Source organism: Canis lupus, chromosome 27 (genome assembly GCF_048164855.1).
Source record: "Canis lupus baileyi chromosome 27, mCanLup2.hap1, whole genome shotgun sequence".
Lineage (NCBI taxonomy): Eukaryota > Metazoa > Chordata > Mammalia > Carnivora > Canidae > Canis > Canis lupus.
Genome location: NC_132864.1, coordinates 28,255,519 through 28,278,193, shown reverse-complemented (window position 1 = coordinate 28,278,193; position 22,675 = coordinate 28,255,519). Strand labels below are relative to the sequence as shown.

General features: G+C 36.5%; 1 protein-coding gene across 3 annotated transcripts in view; it reads left to right on the top strand.

The window, feature by feature from the left end:
* Positions 1–22,675, top strand: part of TTC28 (tetratricopeptide repeat domain 28) — a 625,508-nt gene that overhangs the window by 303,821 nt on the left and 299,012 nt on the right. For all 3 annotated transcript variants that reach the window (XM_072803063.1, XM_072803062.1, XM_072803064.1), the window contains one exon: positions 13,426–13,573. In XM_072803063.1, the coding sequence (XP_072659164.1) occupies positions 13,426–13,573 (148 nt within the window). The remainder of the gene's footprint in view (positions 1–13,425; positions 13,574–22,675) is intronic.

Below are 22,675 nucleotides of genomic sequence, written 5' to 3'. Positions count from 1 at the left end.
GAAGAACTCATTTTCCATTAATTTGTTCATTTGTTTGTCCATTTGATAATAATTGGGTACCTACTCTGTGTCAAATAATCACACACTGGAGATACAAAGATGAAAAGGCACTGTCTCTGCACTTCAGGAGCTTTTAGTCTGTGGAACATATTCCTGATATTCTCATTTGGAGCACGGAAAAAGTATTCCCTTATCAACGTTGTTTTAGAGGGAAGTTACATACTATAGGAGTGGAGACCTGGCTTCAGAGTTAGATAGTTCTGGGTTTGAATCAGTGTTCTGTTTCATATAAGCTATTACCTTAAACAAGCAACTTAACCTTTATCAGCCTCAGGACTCTTATCTTTAAGGAAAGATATAATAATTTATTTACATGATTATTAAGAATAAACGACATTGCTTATATGAAAGTGTTTGCCACATCTTAACAAATGTTAGTTCCATGTCTGAGCTTTTTTGTAATATTGCTAGTCCTGTCACCCACTGACATTTTATATGAACTAGGTCATTGAACTGGCTGGATAATATAACCATACTTTACAGCATAATTTGTTTATGGTAAAAATGCTTAAAACATTCTGAGCAACTGACTTGAAAGTGAGCTTTTAAAAAATAATTCCTTTGTATGTTGGGGAAGACCCATATTCAGTTTTTACATGCTGCTTTGAAATAATTATTTTTTTAAAAAAAGTTAATTTATTTGAGAGAGCATATGGAAGTGAGGGGAGGGGCAGGGAGAGAGGGAGTGAGAGAATCTCAAGCAGACTCCCCTTTGAACACAGAGCCCAATGACCTGACCTAAAATCAGGAGTTGGACACACTCAACCGACTGAGCCACCCAGGCACCTCTGAAACAATTCTTTATTTTTTCAATGTGCAGTTTTTATATCTCTCCCCACGTTGATTATATGCTTTTTGAAACCTGGGATTAATGATCTCTTTTCATATACCCCTGTAGCACTGAATTCATTTATACACAGTAGGTAGAAAACACATTTTTGATAAAAGGTTACAGAAAAAAAAAAACAACCAAAGATTAATTTAATTAAAAATATGAAATGATTTGGATTCTGCAGTTTAAAACTCCTTAACAAACAATAGTAGAAAATGCTTCAGTCTAAAAGTTTTATAGAGAGCTTAAATGATAGAGGGAACAATGTTACCAATTTGCGATCTTCAGGAGAGATGCATAATCATATCATTGTTGCAGCAAAAGGTACCTGTCAAGTAGCACACCAGAATTATGTGGTGCAAGAGACCCTATCAGGTCAAAGAAGAGTACTAATCTGGAACTTTAAGCCAGTCGAGGCACCAATTATCTGTGAATGTTACTGTTTATACGCAATTACCAAGACCTAGGTTTATGAATAGAGTTATGCAGTTGTTTTTGATGGTTGTGCTTGTTTTCAAATGATTTTGCAATGTATAGACAATCCCAGTGAATAGTTATGTGATGTTATATTGATTATATTTGATATGTATATTACATTGATATTATACTTGAATGAAATTCCCAAACATTTCTTAAGTTTCTAGCTATACTCTTCTGATGGCTGTTTTTGAAAGGGAATTCATTTGTCCCATCTCTGTTGTTTCTTTTTTTGGAATTGCTGCCATAATTTCAATAGGAATGTATCACCAAAAGGACTATTATGCTGATGAATGAAAGCTTCCTGTGCCTGTTGGCAGGCACTAAGTAAGCTCTAAGCAAACTGAAATTCATTGAATCTTAGCAGGGCTATTAAGAAAATAAGTGCAAATTGTCAGGAGAAGAGAGGTTTGTTCCTTAACATCATCACTTTGACTCTTGGGGAAGAAATGTTAGGCAAGAAAGAGACTGTTTCAATTTGTCATCCTCCTGAGACCTCAAGATGTTATCTGTAGTGCTGAAATAAACCATTCCTTTCTATAAGCAGAGAAAATGAGAAAATGGTTTATGCCCAGATTGGTCCATTTAGTTAGGAGGACAGTCACATAAATAACTACCTAAGAAAACAAAAACAAAGAAAGAACACAGGAAACCTGTATCCCTGGCATAAACCCTTTCAGGATTAAAGTCTCTGTAATAGGATGTGCAGAACAGAACTGCCTATTTACAGCTCTAATGTGTTAAGAGGAAGGCACTATGAACTTGAACCTCTTTACCTGGTTTTCCAACAATAAAATAAAAGCCATTTTCTTTTCTTAGGGGAAAGCTAGATTAGCTCATGTAATTTTTTGTTTGTTTTAATAAACAGTTTACCTGGTTAGGTTCAGGGTATAAGCCCTGATCCACATGTTGTAGACTTTGGTTCCAATACCAGTTAAGTTTTCAGAGCCTTTGTAGTTCTAGTAGGACCTTTATTTTATGTGTATTACCCATTGGCCAGTCTGAGAACTGGGTAGTAGTTTAGTTCTCAAAGCCTTTGGTGTGCTATTTAAGATCAGATCTAGAATACCTCTTTATGGGATTATTCTCAAAAGTTCCCTTCTATATCTGATCTTCCTGACACTTTCCAATTCTCTGGCTGCCCTCCTTCCTTCCTATTCTCTAGCCCAAACTGAGGGACTGTAGTTTCCCCGCTTTGCCATGCATATCCCATAATTACAACTATATGAAGCATCAAATAGTGGGAGGGCAGAGAGCAAGAAAAAAAGCGTTGGGACTCATCTTGTATTCTTGGGACCAGAGCTCTTGTGACTAGAGAATTTGAGATGGCAGTCCAGCAACCACTGCTATTGGTATTCCTGTTACTTGCCTGGGGTGTTAGACTTGGAAAGAGTGGAAAGAGGACTTAAAACACAGATTTTCTCCACTCCTACCTTCAGGAGTCCCCTTTTTTTGCTTCTTTGACCAGAGGAGGAGACTTTTCTTGGAGTGTTTTCTATTTGAATCCAATGAGTGCTTCCTTATTTTGCGCTGCTTTTGAATCCAAGCTGGGTAATCCAAGCAGATGGAAAAGATAAATAAAACAAAACAGGAAACCCATTGCTGGTTTGGTACTACTTTGAATTCTGATCTTTTTCCTCAGTTCATATGCTACCATTTACTCTTTAGAGTCCTCATAGAGCTGTTCCATAAAGTCTTTCTAGGTTATAGTTGTATGCAGTGTGAAATACTAGGTACTTTCTCCATCTTGCCTTGAAATGGAACCCCTTCTCTTTTGAAAAGATACAAAGTGTATTGTTACATTTTTGTGCTGTATTGAGAGGCAGACATTTCCTTGTTCTTGTTTTTCATTGTGATATGTAGCACACTAATACACAGGTGCCAGTATCGAAAGATTACATAACATAGGAAGGGGAAATATACAGGTAGCAAAGTTTATCATGTAGAAAAACATGAATGAAATATTTGTGTAAGCATTTTGGGGTAATATATTCTTACCTTTCAACCCTGCTTTCTTTATTTTTATTTTTATATTTATTTTTAGATTTCATTTATTTATTCACAAGGGATAAACTGGATGCTCTAACTGGTAGGGTTAATGAGGTGGAAGAGAGAGTGAGTGACATAGAAGACAACCCTGCTTTCTTTTTAAAATTCTACTTAATTTACTTGAGAGAGAGCACATGTGCATGAGCAGGGAGAAGGGCTTGGGGAGAGGGAACAAGGAGCCCAACATGGGGCTTGATCCTGGGACCTCAAGATCATGAACCTGAGCCGAAGGCAGATGCTTAACTGACTGAGCCACCTAGGCACCCTATAATAATTTCTGATAGACTGCTTTCTGAAAGGAATGGATTGCCATTAATGTGGCATAGTTTAGGTATGGCATAGAACTCATGCTAAAGCCAGATGATTTCTTGGAGAATGTTCAGGAAATTCTCTGGTTTTCTTCTTGGTTTGATTTTATACTCCTCCTATGTCACACCCATTGAGTGAAGGCACCAGATATGGAAAGTTCAGAACCATTGCTCTAGGAGACTTCAGACTTATTTCACTGTTTATTTTTAAAGCTTAGAAGAGAAACTTCGAATGATGGTACACACATTTTATAATCTGACATAAACATTAACATTGGGAATCCCTCCAGTGCTAGAAAATGACACCTACTTAGTTAACTCCTGGTTGTCATTTCATCTTATAACTTATCAGATTTCTAATTTCTTTTTAAAATGTGATTTTCCCATAATTTTTTTTACCTTAACACCTGTGATACAATTGGTTAAAAATTAATTTTGGAGGGGATCCCTGGGTGGCGCAGTGGTTTAGCGCCTGCCTTTGGCCCAGGGCATGATCCTGGAGACCTGGGATCGAATCCTATGTCGGGCTCCCGGTGCATGGGGCCTGCTTGTCCCTCTGCCTGTGTCTCTGCCTCTCTCTCTCTCTCTGTGTGACTATCATAAATAAAAATAAATAAATAAATAAATAAAGTTTCTTTCCTTTAAAAAATTAATTTTGGAGAAAAAATTAATTTTGGGAAAAGGATGAACTGATATGATATGAAACAATCAGGCCTGAGAGCAGATTTCCTGTAGAAATTATATTAAATGGACCAAAAGCCGATGTTAGGGAGAAAAGCAATTCACAGCTGCCGATTTGGTTAGAACATTATGTTTAGGCCATTTGGGCCTTTGACTCTGGGTTACAAACTCAGTTATGGTTTTCTAAAATAGCTTCCAATCTCTTGCATGTGCTTTCAGCATACAATAAGGCAGACTAGTAAAAAAATACAAGTGTAGTTTTCTGGAGAGATAGGAATGATTATTCCCAGCCGAGCAGGTAAAACATATTGCTACATGAAGAATGCTCTTTGCTGATTCTCAAGGTTTTATTTATTTTTATTTTTATTTTTAATATAAAGTGTCAGCACACAGAAGCAAGAGAAAATTCACTTGAAAATGTCAGAAAATAAAAGAAGCATAGCAAATTGTATTGCAGGTAAAAATCCATTTTTGCCAGGAAACAAACAAGCAATGGCTGAGAAGCTTGCTGATGGCTCCTTTTGTTTCTCTTTGATTTAAAGCCTCATGCCTGTAATCTAATTAACATCGAACTGAGTTGCAAGTACAGTGGCCTGTTTGGTTCAATAATAATACATTTATATGAAAGGTTAATGAAATGAATTTTTCCTCCATTCAATTCATTAAAAATTGTTCTACAATCAACGGTTGCTAATGGAATAGAGATTAAATATTCATGTTCATAAATTTTCTGTGTCATTTCTGATTTTCCTTCATTTCTGCCTCCATAGGTTGAATTTTGTGAGTACAAGAGTTCCCAGACAAAAACCTTGATTTAGAGGTTAATTGCACGACATTAATTCTTTTATCAAAGAGGTAGTGTGGAATAGTGGGAAGAGAAAGAGTTCGGCAGCGGGTTTGTCTCAGTTTGTAGCTGTATGATTTGGGGCAAGAGTCATAAGCATCTCTTTTGTGTAATAGGCATTATAAGAACATCCTGCAAGACATTGTGAGGGTTAGTGATAAACTATGAAAAGCACCTAGAAATGTGGGGCACAGAGTTAGCAATTCAACAAATGATAGCCGGAAACATTTTGGAAATAAAACACCTACATATATGCAGTAGAACTTAGTGATGATTTGTAGTGGCAGGACTGCTATGGTAAGACAGGGCTCTTGCTAATTCTAAAACAGGTATCAGGTTTGGGTCTTACAATGCCTTGTAATTCTCATAATCAGTGTGTCAATATAAAGTCTTTGAGAGGAAAGACTTTTATGTTTCTGCATATAGATTTTTGGTCTCTGTTTTCTGCTACCTTCTTTTTCACCTGGGCCAGTGGACTTTATTTAAGGTACATACAATGTTTTTCCCAGATAATGAATTTACTAGATAATTGAAGCTTACCCAATCAACTACGAAAGTGTAAACATCTTATTTTTTTTTTAATTTTTATTTATTTATGATAGTCACAGAAAGAGAGAGAGAGGCAGAGACATAGGCAGAGGGAGAAGCAGGCTCCATGCACCGGGAGCCCGATGTGGGATTCAATCCCGGGTCTCCAGGATCGCGCCCTGGGCCAAAGGCAGGCGCCAAACCGCTGCGCCACCCAGGGATCCCAACATCTTATTTTTAACTTATTTTTCAGAGAAGAAGGGGGGAATAGGGGGAGAGGAAGAATCTTAAGCAGACTCCACACCCCAATGTGAGTCTAAATCTCAAGAACCTGAGATCATGACCTGAGCAGAAATCAAGAATCAGCTGCTAAACTAACTGAGCCACCCAGGTACCCCTACTTTACAGGCTTCTTAAACAGAAGATGCCAAGCATAAGTTATTTCCCTGGTGACTCAAGATAATCATTATGATCATTAATTTTTGTTTTGTGTCTAATTTTCTTATCAGTCCCTGGCCCACTTTACCAAAGATGATTTCTGATCTGCAAGCTGGTGAAGCAGATGAACCACTTGATTAAATAGCACATACCAAATAAGAGTAACAGTTAGTGAAATATTAAGTTCTGTTCAACTTTTTAAAAAGTGGCTACCTTGTGTTTTACGTTTCATATGTGATGTCAGTCAGACAACACTTTGGAGGTTGTCATGATTCTCCTCTCTCTGAGTGGAAATGGAACATGAAGTTCAGTGAAGTTAGGTGTCTTGGACAAAGGCACACAGCTAAAAAGTAATCAGGATAGGATTCTAGTGTTAGCCTTATGAGTTCTTTCTCTCATCAAGCTGCTTTGGGAGTAAGGTACATAGCTTTAGTTCAGAGCTTTGGTAGTAGTTGTTTCTCTTGTTTAATATATCCTCTTTCAACTTCCAGTTTAGATTTGTATTTGGAAGTTTGTTGTTAGAGAAAAATCAAATTTTAGAACTGTATTGTTCGGTCTAATAGCTACTACCCATTCCTGGCTATTTAAATTTAAAGTAATTAAAATGAAATAAAATTTAAAATTTAGTTTTTTAGTCACTTTAGCCACATTTCAAATGCTTAGTGGCCAAATGTGACTGGTTAGAGGCTACCATTATTAGACGGTACAAAGAATAGTTCCATCACTACAGAAAGTTCTATTGATGTATCGCTTTTTCTAAGTGAAATATACATAACAAAATACATAATAAAAATAATTTGCATATAAAAATAATTTGCATATAAAAATAATTAGCATCTTATATCAAACAGGTGCCTATTTGATATAAGATGGTGAAAACTTATTGAGGGGGTGCCTGGGTGGCTCATTCAATTAAGCATCCAACTCTTGATTTCAGCTTGGCTTATGATCCCAGAGTCCTGGGATATAGCCCTACATTGGGCTCTGGTCTCATCAGAGTCTGCTTGTCCCTTTCCTCCCCCTCCTTGTGCTTTCTTTTTCAGTTACAAATAAAATCTTAAAAACAAAACAAAACTGGGCAGCCTGAGTGGCTCAGGGGTTTAGTGCCACCTTCAGCCCAGGGAGTGATCCTAGAGACCCGGGATCGAGTCCCACGTAGGGCTCCCTACATGGAGCCTGCTTCTCCCTCTGCCTGTGTCTCTGCCTCTCTCTCTCTTTCTCTCTGTGTCTCTCATGAATAAATAAATAAAAATCTTTAAAACAAAACAAAACTGATGAGGACATGGGTCTGTGCCTTCATTTTTGTGTATCACATTTTTATGTGATATAATGTATAATTTATAATATATAATAAATATGATAAAGGTAATTTATGTATATTTATATTTTGCTCATATGTCTCATGCCTATTTTAAGTAATAGTCTTTTATTTTCTCATACAAAGCATTCCTGAAGAAGTATATGAAAGTCAGATACGTAATATATTAAGAGGGAAAATACTAAACCAGAGATTGACATGTTTAGTGGGCAGAAAGTGTTAATTCCTAAATAACTAAAAAACAAAATCTCAAATCATACCTTTCCTTTTTAAGAATATTTTTTTCACATTCTCTAATTTTATTCTTTTCATCACAACTGAGCATAGTTAGTTGTTCTGTGTACATCCAGTGATATTAAAGTTTTTCTGCCTTTGGCACCCTGTAATCATTTTCATTTTGACCCAGTTGTGTTAAATTATAGATTAATACTGTTGCTTTTTAAAAATGAGAATTGGCATTCCTATTTTTCCCATTTCTACTCATTTTTAAATAAAATAATAAGGGAAAATTCAGTAAAATAGTTACGTAATTTTTAAACACTCTTGAAAAAGATGGCAATGAGGTGGTAGCAGTGGTATGATTGGTTAGCAGGTATATCACCATGTTATAGATATATTCTTTAGAAAATGTAAAAATCTTCAAACAGTGAAAGACATGAAGAATATTAAAGTATGAGGAAGTACAGATTAACTGAAAGAATATTTGTGAATGCTTGAACTAATAGACTCTATATGTAAGCAAACACAATGTTATGTAGCATTACATATTACATGTATTTGTTCTATATTTTATGTCTTACGTATATACATGTACCCATGAACATAGTAATTTACCTCATCACTCATTTGAGCTGTGAGAGAGTAGGATGTTATGTTATTACCGAGTTTAGTGATATTTTAGAATTGGAAACCACAAATGGAATGTTGAAAGTAAAGGCTTCCAGGTCAGGTCCTTCGTTGCTTCCAGAGATGCTTGGAGGGTGAAGAGCTTACTACTTCCCAAGTTTATTTAGTCTTTGAGTGTTCGTACTTTAAACCTGTTTTAGTCCATCTGGACTGTTATAACAGAATACCATAGACCAGGTGGCTTAAACAACAGACATTTATTTCTCATTGAGAAGTCCAAGATCAAGGTGACAGCAGATTTGGTGTATGGTAAGGGCTCACTTCCTAGTGAATAGATAGGCCATCTCCTTGCTGTGTCCTCACATGGCAGAAGAATAAGAGGGACCTCTTGGTTCTCTTTTATAAGAGCACGAATCTCATTCATGGGGCTCCACTCTCATGACCTCCCTAAAACTCCACCTCCATCACAGTGGGGATTAGGTTTCAACATACTAATTTTGGAGGGACACAAACATTCAGTCCATTGCGAACTCTCTGAAATGAGAGGAATGGCCACATAATAAAAAGCAAATACTAACAGTTTCAACAATAGGGCATAAACTCTTTGGTCATTATTACTGCTGGTTACATTATTATTGCTGAAATATTACCAAACCTTACTATTTTTTTTTTAAATTTTATTTATTTATGATAGTCACATAGAGAGAGAGAGAGAGAGGCAGAGACACAGGCAGAGGGAGAAGCAGGCTCCATGCACCGGGAGCCCGATGTGGGATTCGATCCCGGGTCTCCAGGATCGCGCCCTGGGCCAAAGGCAGGCGCCAAACCGCTGCGCCACCCAGGGATCCCCAAACCTTACTATTAATAAGCAGTTACTGAAGGTAGCAGTCAAGACATTCAGAGTTTTGTTTTTTTTTTTTTTTTTTTAATATTTCCCCTATGGACTGTGAGTTGCTTGAGGGTAAGAGTCCTGACTGTTTCTTTTTATTTATGGTATACATCACAGTGCCTGGTGCTGTAGATTTTTAGGTAATGTTAATGGAAGGAAGTATGGAAACTTATAACCCAGTTGTATTTGTATTATTTGTGAGGTTGTTTAGTAGCATGTGCGGAATAATCATTGAGGGTTCTTTTTTTTTTTTCATTCATTGAGGGTTCTTTGTGGTAAATGACTGCAACACTTGAAACTCTAGGCACCCCACTTTTAGTCCAGTGTATTCACTAACTCCCTTCAAGTTTCTCTTCTTCACTAAAGGTTCAGGTTAAAACCATTGTTCTCAGGGGATGGGTACTCTCAGTAGTGAATCCACGTTGCTTTTCCTTCTCCACCTGTTGCATAACCTGTGGCTAGAATGTGGTGTATGCGAGAGGTTTGCAGAGGTTGCCTGGGCACCAAGTGTTCAACATTGTGCCATGGGCCCCACGTTTGCTTATCATGCTGCACATATACTGCCTCTGCTCAATCTTAAATGATCAAAATGTACTCCTTTCCCAGATGAAATAGCTTCCTGTGAAACCTATGATGGTGAGAGAAAAATTGGTAGCAGGAACCAATAGGGGAGAAGCAGATAGGCCAAGGCAGATCACATCAGTTCTCTTGAAGCTATGGTAAACAGCTGTGAATTTCACCACATTTTGACCATCACTTTGGAAAAGGCTAGCAGAGGATCCTGTGAGTGGCTGCTGCATCTCCCAAGACCTGATAATACTAATTTGTTTTAGTCAGGTGGATCAAATTTTGTCTAGGAGCCTTAAAGTAGTGAGTTCCCAGTTGCAAACAGTCTTTTAGGGAGCAGAGGAGGAGTGAATGAAGCAATGATAGGAATTGAATCATGTTATATTGATAATAGGATATTTGAAATATTTATTGGGCTCCCCTTATATTCTGTCGATCTATAATTTTGTATTCCTATTGTGATTCTTTTCTCATTAACTTATGATCAAAATTTATTGTGTACTTTGTGTCAGGCACACTGTGCTAAATTCTTTTTATTCTATCATAGTAAATTACAGTCCATGTTTTATCACCATCAGTTGAACTCCATAGAGGCATTTCTCTCACAAAAGTATAGATAATTAATTTATGCAGTAAATTGTATATCAGTATGTATATGCAGTAAATATTGTATGGAAAAGTTGGCAGAGTCCCAATCTATGAGTGTGGAACAGGGGTTTGTCAGAGTTTGAACTAATTATGCTTATGTTTATTTTTTTATTTTTTTATGTTTTTTAAAAAATATTTTATTTATTTATTCATGAGAGACACAGAGACAGAGAGAGAGGCAGAGACACAGGCAGAGGGAGAAGCAGGCTCCATGCAGGGAGCCTGACATGAGACGCATCTCCAGGATCACGTCCTGGGCTGAAGTCAGTGCTAAATCGCTGAGCCACCCGGGCTGCCCTATGCTTATGTTTTGACAGGGATACAACTAAGCTTTTAATTGAGGAAATCTTATAGAGTTGAGTTGGGGGTTCCTGAGGGAGCATAAAGGAGGACCAAGGGAGACCTTTGAGCTTTCTCTCCTATATCTCTTTTCAAAATCTTTTGAAGAAAGGAAGCCAGGATTGTGGGCAGCTTAACCAAGTTGTACCTTTTCTCATCCCATTTCTGAATGCCCTAAGAAAACAAAACACACACACTGTTCTTGTGTAACTGCTGTGTAAGCTTGAGACCCTGACTTGCATTTAACACTGAACTTTGGGGGATCCCTGGGTGGCTCAGCGGTTTAACGCCTGCCTTCAGCCCAGGGCGTGATCCCAGAGTCCCGGGATTAAGTCCCACATCAGACTCCCAGCATGGAGCCTGCTTCTCCCTTTGCCTGTGTCTTTCATGAATAAATAAAATCTTAAAGAACCCCTGAACTTTGCCTACCTAGACGGAATAGATAAACCATACTTTTCAGTGATTTCATTGTCAGACAGGGAAAGGAGTTGTTCTTCTGATAATGAATGATAAGGTTTCATTTTAAATATACAAGAAATTACCAAATTCATTGAGACTCATTAGATTTTTGTGTTTTCCTCCCAGTTTTATTGGAGTAACAGCACTATATAAGTTGAAGATGTATAGCATGATTTGGCTTACATGTATTGTAATTGTAATAGAAATGATTGCCACAATAGATTTTTGTGTTTCTTAAAATGTATACCTGAAATCAAAACTATAGACATTTTTTATCTCTCTCCATAAATAATAATAATAATTCACAGATATTTGGTATATATCTGTATATATGTATAATATAAATAGATATACTTTTTAAGTTTATATTTTCTAGAAATGCTATATTAAACTAAACTATATTTTTAGTTGGAATGTGGTAGATATTGCCTCCCGGGTTTTAGAAATCACCTAAAATGTGACATGAAAAGGATAGTGACAAATGTCTATAAAGACATTAAAGATTAAAACAGTGGCTGAGTACATTGAAAGGAAGTGATCTTATGAATTAGTAATAAAAGTGCATTTACAGGTTATTGTCTTACTAGGATCTGAGTTTTAACAGCTGCTGGTGGTTTAAACTAATAGAAATCTGAATAGCCCATAATTGAGTATTCATTCTGTTTATGGATTGTTTCTTAATAGAAACACTTAATAGTATTACCTATCTTAAATTACTTCAGCAGGGAGTTATAAAAATGAAATAAGATAAGGTAAGTACATATGTTTTGTGTACATGAACAGTGCTCTCTGTGTATGTAATATAAAATAATAAAATTATATATTAAGTTTATTGAGTGGCAGTTTTAGGAGTTGATTGAAACTTCATTTAGATCCCATGAATACAATTTGTGACAATTTCAAAGTCTATTGGACTGAAAAAGTTGAGTGTGTGTTATAAACATATCATAAGGTTATTTAAGTGGAATAGGAGGCCAACTATTTTAGAAACAGATGTCATATAAGCAAGGAGTGTATTAATGTCATTTTAATGTATCATTTAATCAGATACAAGGTCCTTTGGTAGTTATATATTAGTAATACTTTGTTCATTTACTTCTTTTTACTCTGTGTACTTGAAAACAAACTGCATGTCTTAAGACTATTCTAAAATGTAAATATTTTATTAATTTTCTGGTCCTTTCTGCAATGATCTGGAAGGAAGGATGTTTTCTTCTTTTTTTTTTTTTTTTGGATGTTTTCTTTTAATTCGAGTTGGTCATACTAGTTTTTAAACTAATCCAATTAAAGAACCTGGAGGACAATAATCATATTTTGCTTCTGAGTGAAGCACACATATTTTAGATAACAACTTTTAAATATTATGTCTGAAACACCATATTAAATGTAGCCATCTTTTATCATTATTAAAATTATCTTAATAACCATCATACATTGATTTTTCTCTTTAATATATAAAAGGGGAAAATTTGGGCAGCCTGGGTGGCTCAGCGGTTTAGCGCTGCCTTCGGCCCAGGGTGTGATCCTGGAGACCCAGGATCAAGTCCCATGTCGGGCTCTCTGCATGAAGCCTGCTTCTCCCTCTGCCTGTGTCTCTGCCTCTCTCTCTGTGTCTCTTATGAATAAATCAATAAAATCTTTTTAAAAAATTATGTAAAAGGGGAAAATTTGAAATAAGTGGAATTTGAGTGTCTCTCATTTATATTGCATTATGCCAGATACTTTGGTGAGACATAAAGAAATCTTCAAATACCTGTCTTTTTTTTTTTAAATACCTGTCTTTGAAGAGCTTATGTTGTTAAAGATAGGATAAAAAAATATTTTAAAAATAATTTTAGAAAAGCAATTTGTAAATAAATGCCAATGAATGTGGTAGAATTAATAAATGTTCTAAAAGTGAAAAGAGCAAAAGTTTTAAATAAAATTTTCTTGAAAGAAGTAATGCTTACATTTTATGGTATTGGAAGAAATCAGAATTGATTACTGGGTTTTTGAACCAAGACAATCTCCATGAACTAAATAAAAATTAATTAATTAATTAAAACTTGTCTGCTGACCAGTTTTTGTAATCAAGAATCACTACATGCCTTCTTGGAGCATAATGTATAAGTAAAACATGCATTATTTTTTCTGTATTTCCAGGCATACTTCCGACAGGGTGTTGCCCTCCAGTACCTCGGACGTCATGCCGATGCCCTGGCAGCCTTTGCATCTGGACTGGCTCAGGACCCCAAGAGTCTCCAGCTTCTGGTGGGGATGGTAGAAGCTGCCATGAAATCTCCCATGAGAGGTAAATATGATGAAAGTATTTGATATGACAGTAATTTAAAGTAGGGCATTTCTAGCCTTTGAAGACTTTGGACTCAGGCACTGAGAAATGATAGGTTATCAAATTTGCTAAGATTCTGTATTTTCCACAAAGGAAGATCAAGAATCACTGTCAATAGCTGATGTTAATGAGGTGAAATAGGATAGTAGTAAGGCCACCAGCCCAGAAGCTTATGGACCTGGGTTATATTTTTTAATTTCTCATTAACTATATGAATGTGTGTGAATGAATTAACTTCTCTGGATTTTAGGGCTATCTAAAGATTACTTTTTTAAAAAAATGGTTCTAAGATTCTAGACTTCTAAATCACAATAGCTCTATAAGTAAATTGATTTGCTCAGTTGGACCAATATGCCATCTAGAAAAAATCAAATAAGAGAATATAGTAGGCTTTCTGATATTTCAGGAAAGGAAATATGGACCTGACTGTAAGGCTGTGTGTAACATTTTTCAGAGGAACATGAAAAGATTATATTGAATTGAAAGAGAAAAGACAGACACTAGTTATATGGTTGTTACTTCTGTTTCATACCAATAGGTATTCTGGAAGAACAGTGGATTGAAAGTAGTACTGGAGGTTGGAAGAGTTCTAAGGGCCAAAACTGATTGGCTTCACTTTGAGGACATCAATTTTTGTGGCAGCTCTTAGACAGGTTGGGCTGAGAGGGTATAACAGTTACCATCTTTGCAGGGATGGAGACACTAAGGCAGACAGCTAATAATGTTCCATATTAGATTATGTCAAACAGAACTCTGTTTTGTCTCTGAAATGGCATGTTTTTGAATGAACCTAAAAATTTTGATGGCAACATCATTAGACATTTTATCTAGTTTTGAAACATATTTGTGACTTTATAGTTTTAATATATTGACTAGTACAGTACTTGGCTAAGTAAAAGTTTGATGAACTAAATGGGACTCCTATAGTCTCTTGGTGATTTCTAGCTATGAAAAATGTTTTCCTGAAAGTTGAAGGTTGCATGTTTAAAAAAAAAGTGATAAGGAAATCTCTCCTCATGTGATTTTATAACCCCATACAAAGCTGAGTCTTTACTTGTAGGAACCAAATGGCTTTTCCCACTGGGGGACCTGCTGTTAATAAACTCTGACTTAGAGCAGATGTGCTTTGGAGCTGCAGGGCTTGTGGGGGGGAAGTGGACAACAACAACAAAAATCAATCTGTCTCTCCTTGCCGTTTTCTGGCATTTTCTCATTCTTTCCCTATATCCTTCTGCAAGCAATTTACATGGAACATTTTTTTTTTTTTATTTAGTTCATGAAGATATCACTTCTTTATTCTGAGGTGTTTCTGCTGCTGCCTTAGAATACTGGAGTGAATGTGTTGAGATCAGCAGGATCATACTTACCATTTTGCCTTTGAAGCAATTTGTTTAGATAAATGTAAGGAAATCTTCCCTGCACTGCGAGAAATAGTTCAATGCTGCTGTCCCCCTTAGGGTTTTCTGTGCCATGTTCTTTCCCATCTTATACTGAGTGACCTAAGGCTGACCCTGGAGAAAGCTGCATCTTACAGGTGCCTGGAACACTTCAATATTTTCTTCTCTTTCCTTAAGGCAATTTGATTTATTTCATTTATTTTTAGCATTGCCTTTACCACTGTGTCTATTCCAGGTGGGCTTCTCTTATCAACATTTTATAGAGGCGGTTGCTTTGCACGGTGTTGTTCTGTGCATCATCTCACATCTTAATGACCTCTCTTTTTGTCATATGGTTGTAATTCACAAAATCTGTCATCATTGCTGCCCATTTTTTACCCACTGTTTATTTTAGCCTCCTGCAGCTTTCTAAGTTCCTGCTATTGTTGCATAGCTGTGCAGTTTGGTCACTTTACATATAGGTCTGATCTGTTGTATAAATTGTTTTGTTTTGTAATTCTTAAATGCAACAGAGGAAGCTCCCTAGTCCAGGTACTTCTATAAGGAAACAAAGCTCCAGTGATATGCACAGCATCCTTGTGGTTTGACCTTTTGGAGAAGTTTCAAGATTTCATTTTTTTTAAAGGTAGGGCCAACCTACATCAATATGTCTTCGTTCCCAAATACATATGTTATATTTATCCATATTGAAACTTACTGGATTTTTTTACTTGATATTTTGTTACTTGATATGTTGTTGCTTATATTGCTAACTGAATTGTCTGTTTTACTTTATTAAATCATTATGGTTTTACTTGTGTCACCAACCAAGATATCAGTTAAACTATTCCTGTAGATATATTTACATCCTTATATATAGTGTTTATTTCCTTAGATCATTAATGAAAACATAAAAATAAGTATAAATGTAAAATGATATGCTTTTTCATGACCTCTCAAGTTATCCTTTTACTGTTTTCCATTTCTCCTTTTCTGATAGCCTTTCAGCAATTTCAGCTCATTGTATCTTATAAATGTTTATGCAAATTTGCATGGTATAGCATAGTACTACTGCCAACCAAATTCAATAATATAATTACAAAGTGAGATTGAGTTTACCTTTATTCGTTCCTCTAAAGGCGCCAGGGCTGCTTCTTGCTGAGGGTTCTCTTGTGTATATTTTCTCTCCTCCTGTTAATTCGGTAATCTAAAGACTATTACATTTATGGGCTATCACCTGTCGTGGTGTTTCTACTAGCTCCAGAGGTTCCAGGGAAGCTAATTTTATGGAGTGCTGATGGAAAATGGCTGTTGAATGTATAAGCTTTTCTCTCAGGGTCAACTTGGGGCTCACCTTTTATTTGCCTAATTGCCACCCACCCTTGGAGAATTCTTTCCCTCTGATTTTCTTTTAGGTGGCAGTCACTTCACAGGAGGCCTGTTTCTGAAATGTTATTTTAAAAAAAGATTGGAATCTAATCCCAGTGCTGCCATTTGCTGTTTCTCCGACTGAGCAAGGTTGTTTCCTTTCTCTATACCTCAGTCCTTACCTGTAAGAGGGAAATGACAGTATATTGTTTTGAGAATCCATCACTACAAGGCATAAGCTGGCCCTTGCCCATGACCTTCCCTGCTTCAGTGTCATGCACTTCTCACTGAGGAGCACGCATAGAAGCACTGTTAATCCTGCTCTTATATTTATGACAGGCACAGTGCTGTGGGTGTGGAACGAATACCACACCATACATGTGGTCCTCTTGCTGAGCACTCACGGGAGAACTTTGTCTCAGCCCCCAGTGCCAGGAAAGGCTGCATTTCTCCTGACTGTTGCTGTATTTTTATTTAGAAGGTCTGGGAATTTTAGAAATGATCTTTATCCTTTTGCTTTGTCTTCTGTGAAGGATAGAGCCCAATGTCCTGGCCATCTTTAGGAAATGGGCTGGGGCTTATAGTCTGCCTGTCTGTATGCTGAGTTTTTTTTTTTTTTTTTTTTAATCCTTACTTTCTACTCATTTCTGGCTTCAATATTTTCTACCTTTATATCTATGGAAGGCTTTTTAATCCTTTTGGAACTATATATAGACACGCCTGGGAAAATGTGAAGTGAGTGGCTTAGACAAAGTGCTAAACATGTCAGTTGTTTTTCTTTCTTTTTTCTTTTTTTGAGGAGGGTTAAATTTTACTTTTTTGTATAAACCAAAAGTTTTCTAATGGTGGTAAAATATGTGTAACATAAAATTGACCATTTTAACTATTTTTTAAAATTATATAATTCAGTGGCATTACGTCCATCTACAGTGTTGTGCAACCATCACCACCATCCATCTCCAGAACTTTCTTATCTTCCCAAATTAATACTCTGTACCCATTAAATAATAACTCTCTATTTCCTCTCCCCCCAGCTCATGGCAACTACCATGCTATTTTCTGTCTCTGTGAATTTAACTACTCTAGGTACCTCATATCAGTGGAATCATACGATAGTTTTCCTTTTGTGACAAGCCAAGTGGTTTTTAATTTAGTTGCCTCTTTAAGGAATTAACCTAAGAAAAGGTGAAAATTAAAATTAAATGAATGTTAGGAAACTTACCTCTAAATTTTGTTTTTTTGGGAGTACTTTACCCTCATAATACTTTGCTTACTTTTTTTTTTAAGATTTTATTTATTTATTCATGAGAGACACAGAGAGAGAGGTGGAGACATAGGCAAGGGAAAAGCAGGTTCCCTGGAGGGAGCCTGATGGGGCACTCCATCCCAGACCCCAGGATCATGTCCCGAGCTGAAGGCAGACGCTCAACTGCTGAGCCACCCAAGAGTCCCACTTCCTTACGTTTTATTAGTTGCTGTTCTCTCTTTGGACCACTGTTTGGAGATTCATTTCATAATTGTTTCTGTCAGTCTTCTGGATTTGCAATGCAGTACTCTATTTTAGTGATGTGTCCAAGAATAATTGGTAGTGGTATTACCAGGTTTTTAGGAAAACTGAAGCTTTTAAAATCATGTATGTATGGAAATGTTACAAGGGTAGCTTGGAAGGCTCCAGGTCTTCATAGCATTGTAGACAAATTGAAGTCTGTAAAAACGTTAATTACCTTGAAGGTGATCCATGGGAGACGTGAGTAGAGTAACATTTCTTTGGTATAAGGCACTGTGTCTATTAAATGCATTTATTCCTCAAATTCTATAAAATTTTTTAATTCTAACTATGTCTGAAATGTATCCTTCGTTCTCCATTTGTTTTGTCATTGAAAGTTCAGGACTTTGCTTCTAACTGGTTTTCGTGGCTTTTATTTTTCCTAAACCAGTCCATGTTTTGCTTTCTTCCCAGAATGAATTTTTCTAAAATGTAAGTCTGATTGGTCATTCTCTTATTCATAATTCTATTTTCCCCATTGCTTATGGGGTAGAGGTCAGCCTCCTTAGTATAAGAGATCTTTCCTCTCTTTCATTCTCATCTCCAAGATACCCCCAACTAAAACAACCTGCAGTTCCTGGAAAACACTGGTTTCTTATATCTTCAATTTCTATTTAGATGTTTACTTCCTCTGGAAAGCATTCCTAGACCTATATGGGTAGAGTCAGCACTTTGCTCTGTTGGGGACCCATAGTGCATCCTACCAATGCTAAGAATTCTGGATTGAGAGTTGTATTATTATTTTATATATTACTAAAAAAATGCTGATGTTTAATGACAGAATTCTTTCTTGTCATTTAACTTTTTATTTTATATAAACTGAAAGAGCTCTGTTGGAACCATTTAAATATAGAAGTGACAGATCACTGTGAGGCACCACCATGTTTAAGGATATTAAATCCCAAATCTAAGAATGTTAATATGTGAATAAATGTATATCTCAGAACTGATAAAATATAATATATCTCTTAGCTGAATGAGATTGTTTATTAATAGTCTCTACTACATTCCAACAAGCTCTTCAAATGTCAGGTAGTGTGACTTCGTTCATTTTAAATTCTTAAAGCCTATACATTTTGAAAGCACATAAATGGTATTCAGTGAATGTTGCAGAGGACCTCTACATTCTTACGGAGTTGGTTTAACATTGGCTATTTCATATATCATGCATAGTTTCTAGAAAGAAAAACCTCTTAACAGCTACAGGCTGTCAAATCTGTTTCACCTAGCCTGATAAAATCACAAAATTAGTCCCTATGCTAATAGCCTATTTACTCTAGAATAGGAATTAGAGGAATAGAATAGTAGAGTTGGAAAGAATCTCAGAGAGAGCTAATCTAGCCTATATTTTTAATACATTAAAAAAAAAAAAAAACTTGTCCTACCACTTTTAGTGTCAAAAGCATGTATACCTGCTAACTGGAGCTTCTGACTAGTGAGTGTGGGCCAATGAGACATATTTACAGCTGAGAGCAGAGAAATTTGACATCAAAAATTTAAATTTACATAAGGTGAAATAGACTTTTGTGTACTTTTCTGTGCACATATATATCTGTGCACATAGATATACACACATGTATATGCGTGTATATGTTTATGCATACATGTACACAAATATGTATAGACATATACATATCTATAGGATGTATAGATTTATGTAACTATCACCAGAATCACAATCTGTACATTTGACAAAGTGAGGAGATTGAGGCTGTGCGGCTTTGGAATCCAGATCTCTTGTCTTTGGCTGGATATTTTCTCTATTATTCCACATCTGCTTTCTTCCTTATAATAATCTCTGGTCCCTTCAAGCTGGCCTATTCTCCATTGTCTATCAATTCATGTACCTATCTTCTTCTGGCACCTTTGTTTATTTTTTTATTTTTTTTTTTTTGCTTGGCACCTTTGTTTAGAACAGAACTTCTGCCTAAAATACCCTCTACTTTCAGAAACAAAGCGAAGACTTGTCTAAGTCCTATCTACCCTTTCTTTAAGAAATGAAGTTATGTTTCCATGAAGATTTCTGACAACCCTTAATAGTTGTCCCCTTTTCCAAACTCTTATAACATGTACTGCATTTGAGATTGCATTTAATTTATCTGTTAATGTATTTATAGTCTCTTTCCTATATACTGAAAATGGAAATTTGTTCTTTTACCTCTTGTTCCTTCAACTTCATTTTTATTTAGTGAAAATTTGTACAATTGAATATTTCTTTCTTTTGCAGGGGTAGTCTTCCAGGTATTTCCAGTCCTCTAATTGTGGCACTGTTCTCTTTTCTTTCTACCTTTGTGTAGTTTTAGAGGCTCATTTAGAAGGCTCCTTTTTTGGGACACCTGGGTGGCTCAGCGGTTGAGCATCATCTGCCTTTGGCTCAGGGTATGATCCCAGAGTTCCAAGATCGAGTCCCACATTGGGCTCCCTGCATGGTACCTGCTTCTCCCTCTGCCTATGTCTCTGCCTCTCTCTCTCTGCATCTCTCATGAATAAATAAATAAAAATCTTTAAAAAAAAAAAAAAAGAGGGCTCCTTTTTTTGAACTTGGCCATGATTGCTACAGTTAAAAAAAGTCACCAGGTGAGCATGGTATCTTTGTTGGCTATTGATCATTTTGGCTCTGAGTGTCTGAACACTCTTCCTGTTTTGGGAATTCCCTATGTCCTACTTCGGCCTCTTGCCTTCAGATCCTAATTTTCCCATTCTCCTTTGCAGCTGCAACCCACCGTTGAGTCAAGGTTCAAAAAAGAAAGGATAGCACAGAATTTGTTCTGGTGGTGTTTTTTGGCAGTCATGACATCTGTTTTCTAATGGTGCCATTCAATAGTGATGGAGGCAGCAGTGAAAGCTGTGGTGTCCTGTGTTTAGTTGCGACAGTCATGTTGCTTTCATTATGGAGGTTTTGTGGCATGATTTTGACTGAGGGTCTGGAGGTCTGCTTTTTCACTCTTGGCAGTAGCTCCTCAGTGCACTTCTTTTTTTTTTTTTTTTTTTTTGTGCACTTCTTTTCTACTTATAACCAGTGAGGATTGATTTTTTTTTTTTTATTTTTGTCAACAATAAGAATTTTGCCCGGTATGGTATCAGAGCCTAGACTTAGAGCTCTGCAACGAGGTTCTTGTCTCGGTTCTGTCCCAAGCTGTCTGACCTTGAGTGAATCATTTAAATACTTAGATTCACCACATCTAAAATGGGTATTTTCAAGGTCTTTTTAGCTGCGAAATTCTGTTATTTTTGCTTCTGCTAATTGACTGGTGGGATGCTAATGTGATCATCATTGGCAGCCAAACCCAGCAGTGGGTACCACCAAATTCTGCTCACATTTATTTCAGTATGGTACTGTTGTTTTCTATTCTAGTAATTCCTGAGTTCTTGTGCCTGTATTTAACCTTACTGGTTGGCTAGTGTTTACTGGTACTATGTGCACTTGCATCTTGACAGGTATAAAAATGTTCTTTGTTCTCTGTTTAGTGATCTGATTGAAGGGGAAAAATGCTTTAGGCATCAGTAGGTTTCGAGGTTTCTGTGGTAATGTTGATTCAGACGAGAGCTCCTCAGTGTAGAGTTGAAATTCAAAGTCATAAATTGTAAAAATTACATGTTAATGCAGTACCATTGGCTGAGATATTCAAGATTTAAAGAGACCAGCTTTTTAATAGTTTTTTTTTTTAACATATGCACAGTGGAACAACTAATGTGAAATAGTTTTTCAGTAAAGCTAACAAATGTGTTGTAAATGCCGCATCATTGTAAAGTTATAGTCGGTGACTCTGCAATTGTCTTTAAAAAAAGGAGAGAAGGGGGAGAAGGCACTTAGAGGTCATCACATTCAAACCTAGCTTCAGGTAGAAAGAATCTCTGTGGCTTTCTGACTCTTAGTCTGTATCCTTTCCAGATACCATATGAAAATAAAATGAGATCAACATTAATTTTGTTTTCTTTCTTTCCTTAGCAAATTCAGATGATTTTTTTAATGGTTTCATTTGTCACCACAACAAAAACTGGTAATACTTTTTTATTTGGTCATACTGGTCTTAGAAGCAGCAGTAGATACTGGGTTGCAGTGAGGATGATGGTGATTTTGTTGGGAGAGCTTCTTTTATTGCATTTTCCAGGGAAAAGGTAGTTGGAGTTTTATTAATCAGTCATTCAGATTCAGATTGAACAAACATTTTTTGAACACCAGATGTGTTAGGGACTATCACCTATGTGGTAATGGCGAGTTTGGTGTTTTGTTTTGTTTTGTTGGTACGGTTTTATTTATTCATTTGAGAGAGAGAGAGAACATGCACAAGCCAAGGAGAGGAGCAGAGGGAGAGGAAGAAGCAGACTCTCCACTGAGCAGAGAGCCCAATCTGCCTGGCTCAATCTCAGGATCCTGGAATCATGACCTGAGCTGAAGATAGATGCTTAACCTAAGACTGAGCCACCCAATGCCCCAGAAATTGCCCATTTTCAATTTGATGCCCATGTTGTGCCAGTTACTATGGAATTATTTTAAAGCATTAAACATTCTATAGCAGTCTTCAGATTTAGCTGGGGAAATGTCTTCAAAATGAACACACGTGGAATAATTCTAAAATGGTTAAGGGTCAAACTGCAATACTTTCTATAAAAATGCAGCAGAAATTTAGGTACAAGAAATCAGATAGGCTGGAGAGCCTGAGGATACCATATGGTGGAGTCAGAACCTGAGGGATGTGCTTGTAAGATTTTGAGAGGACAGCAGGACAGAGGAGGAGAATTATTCAAGGAAAGTGATGTGTCATACTCAAA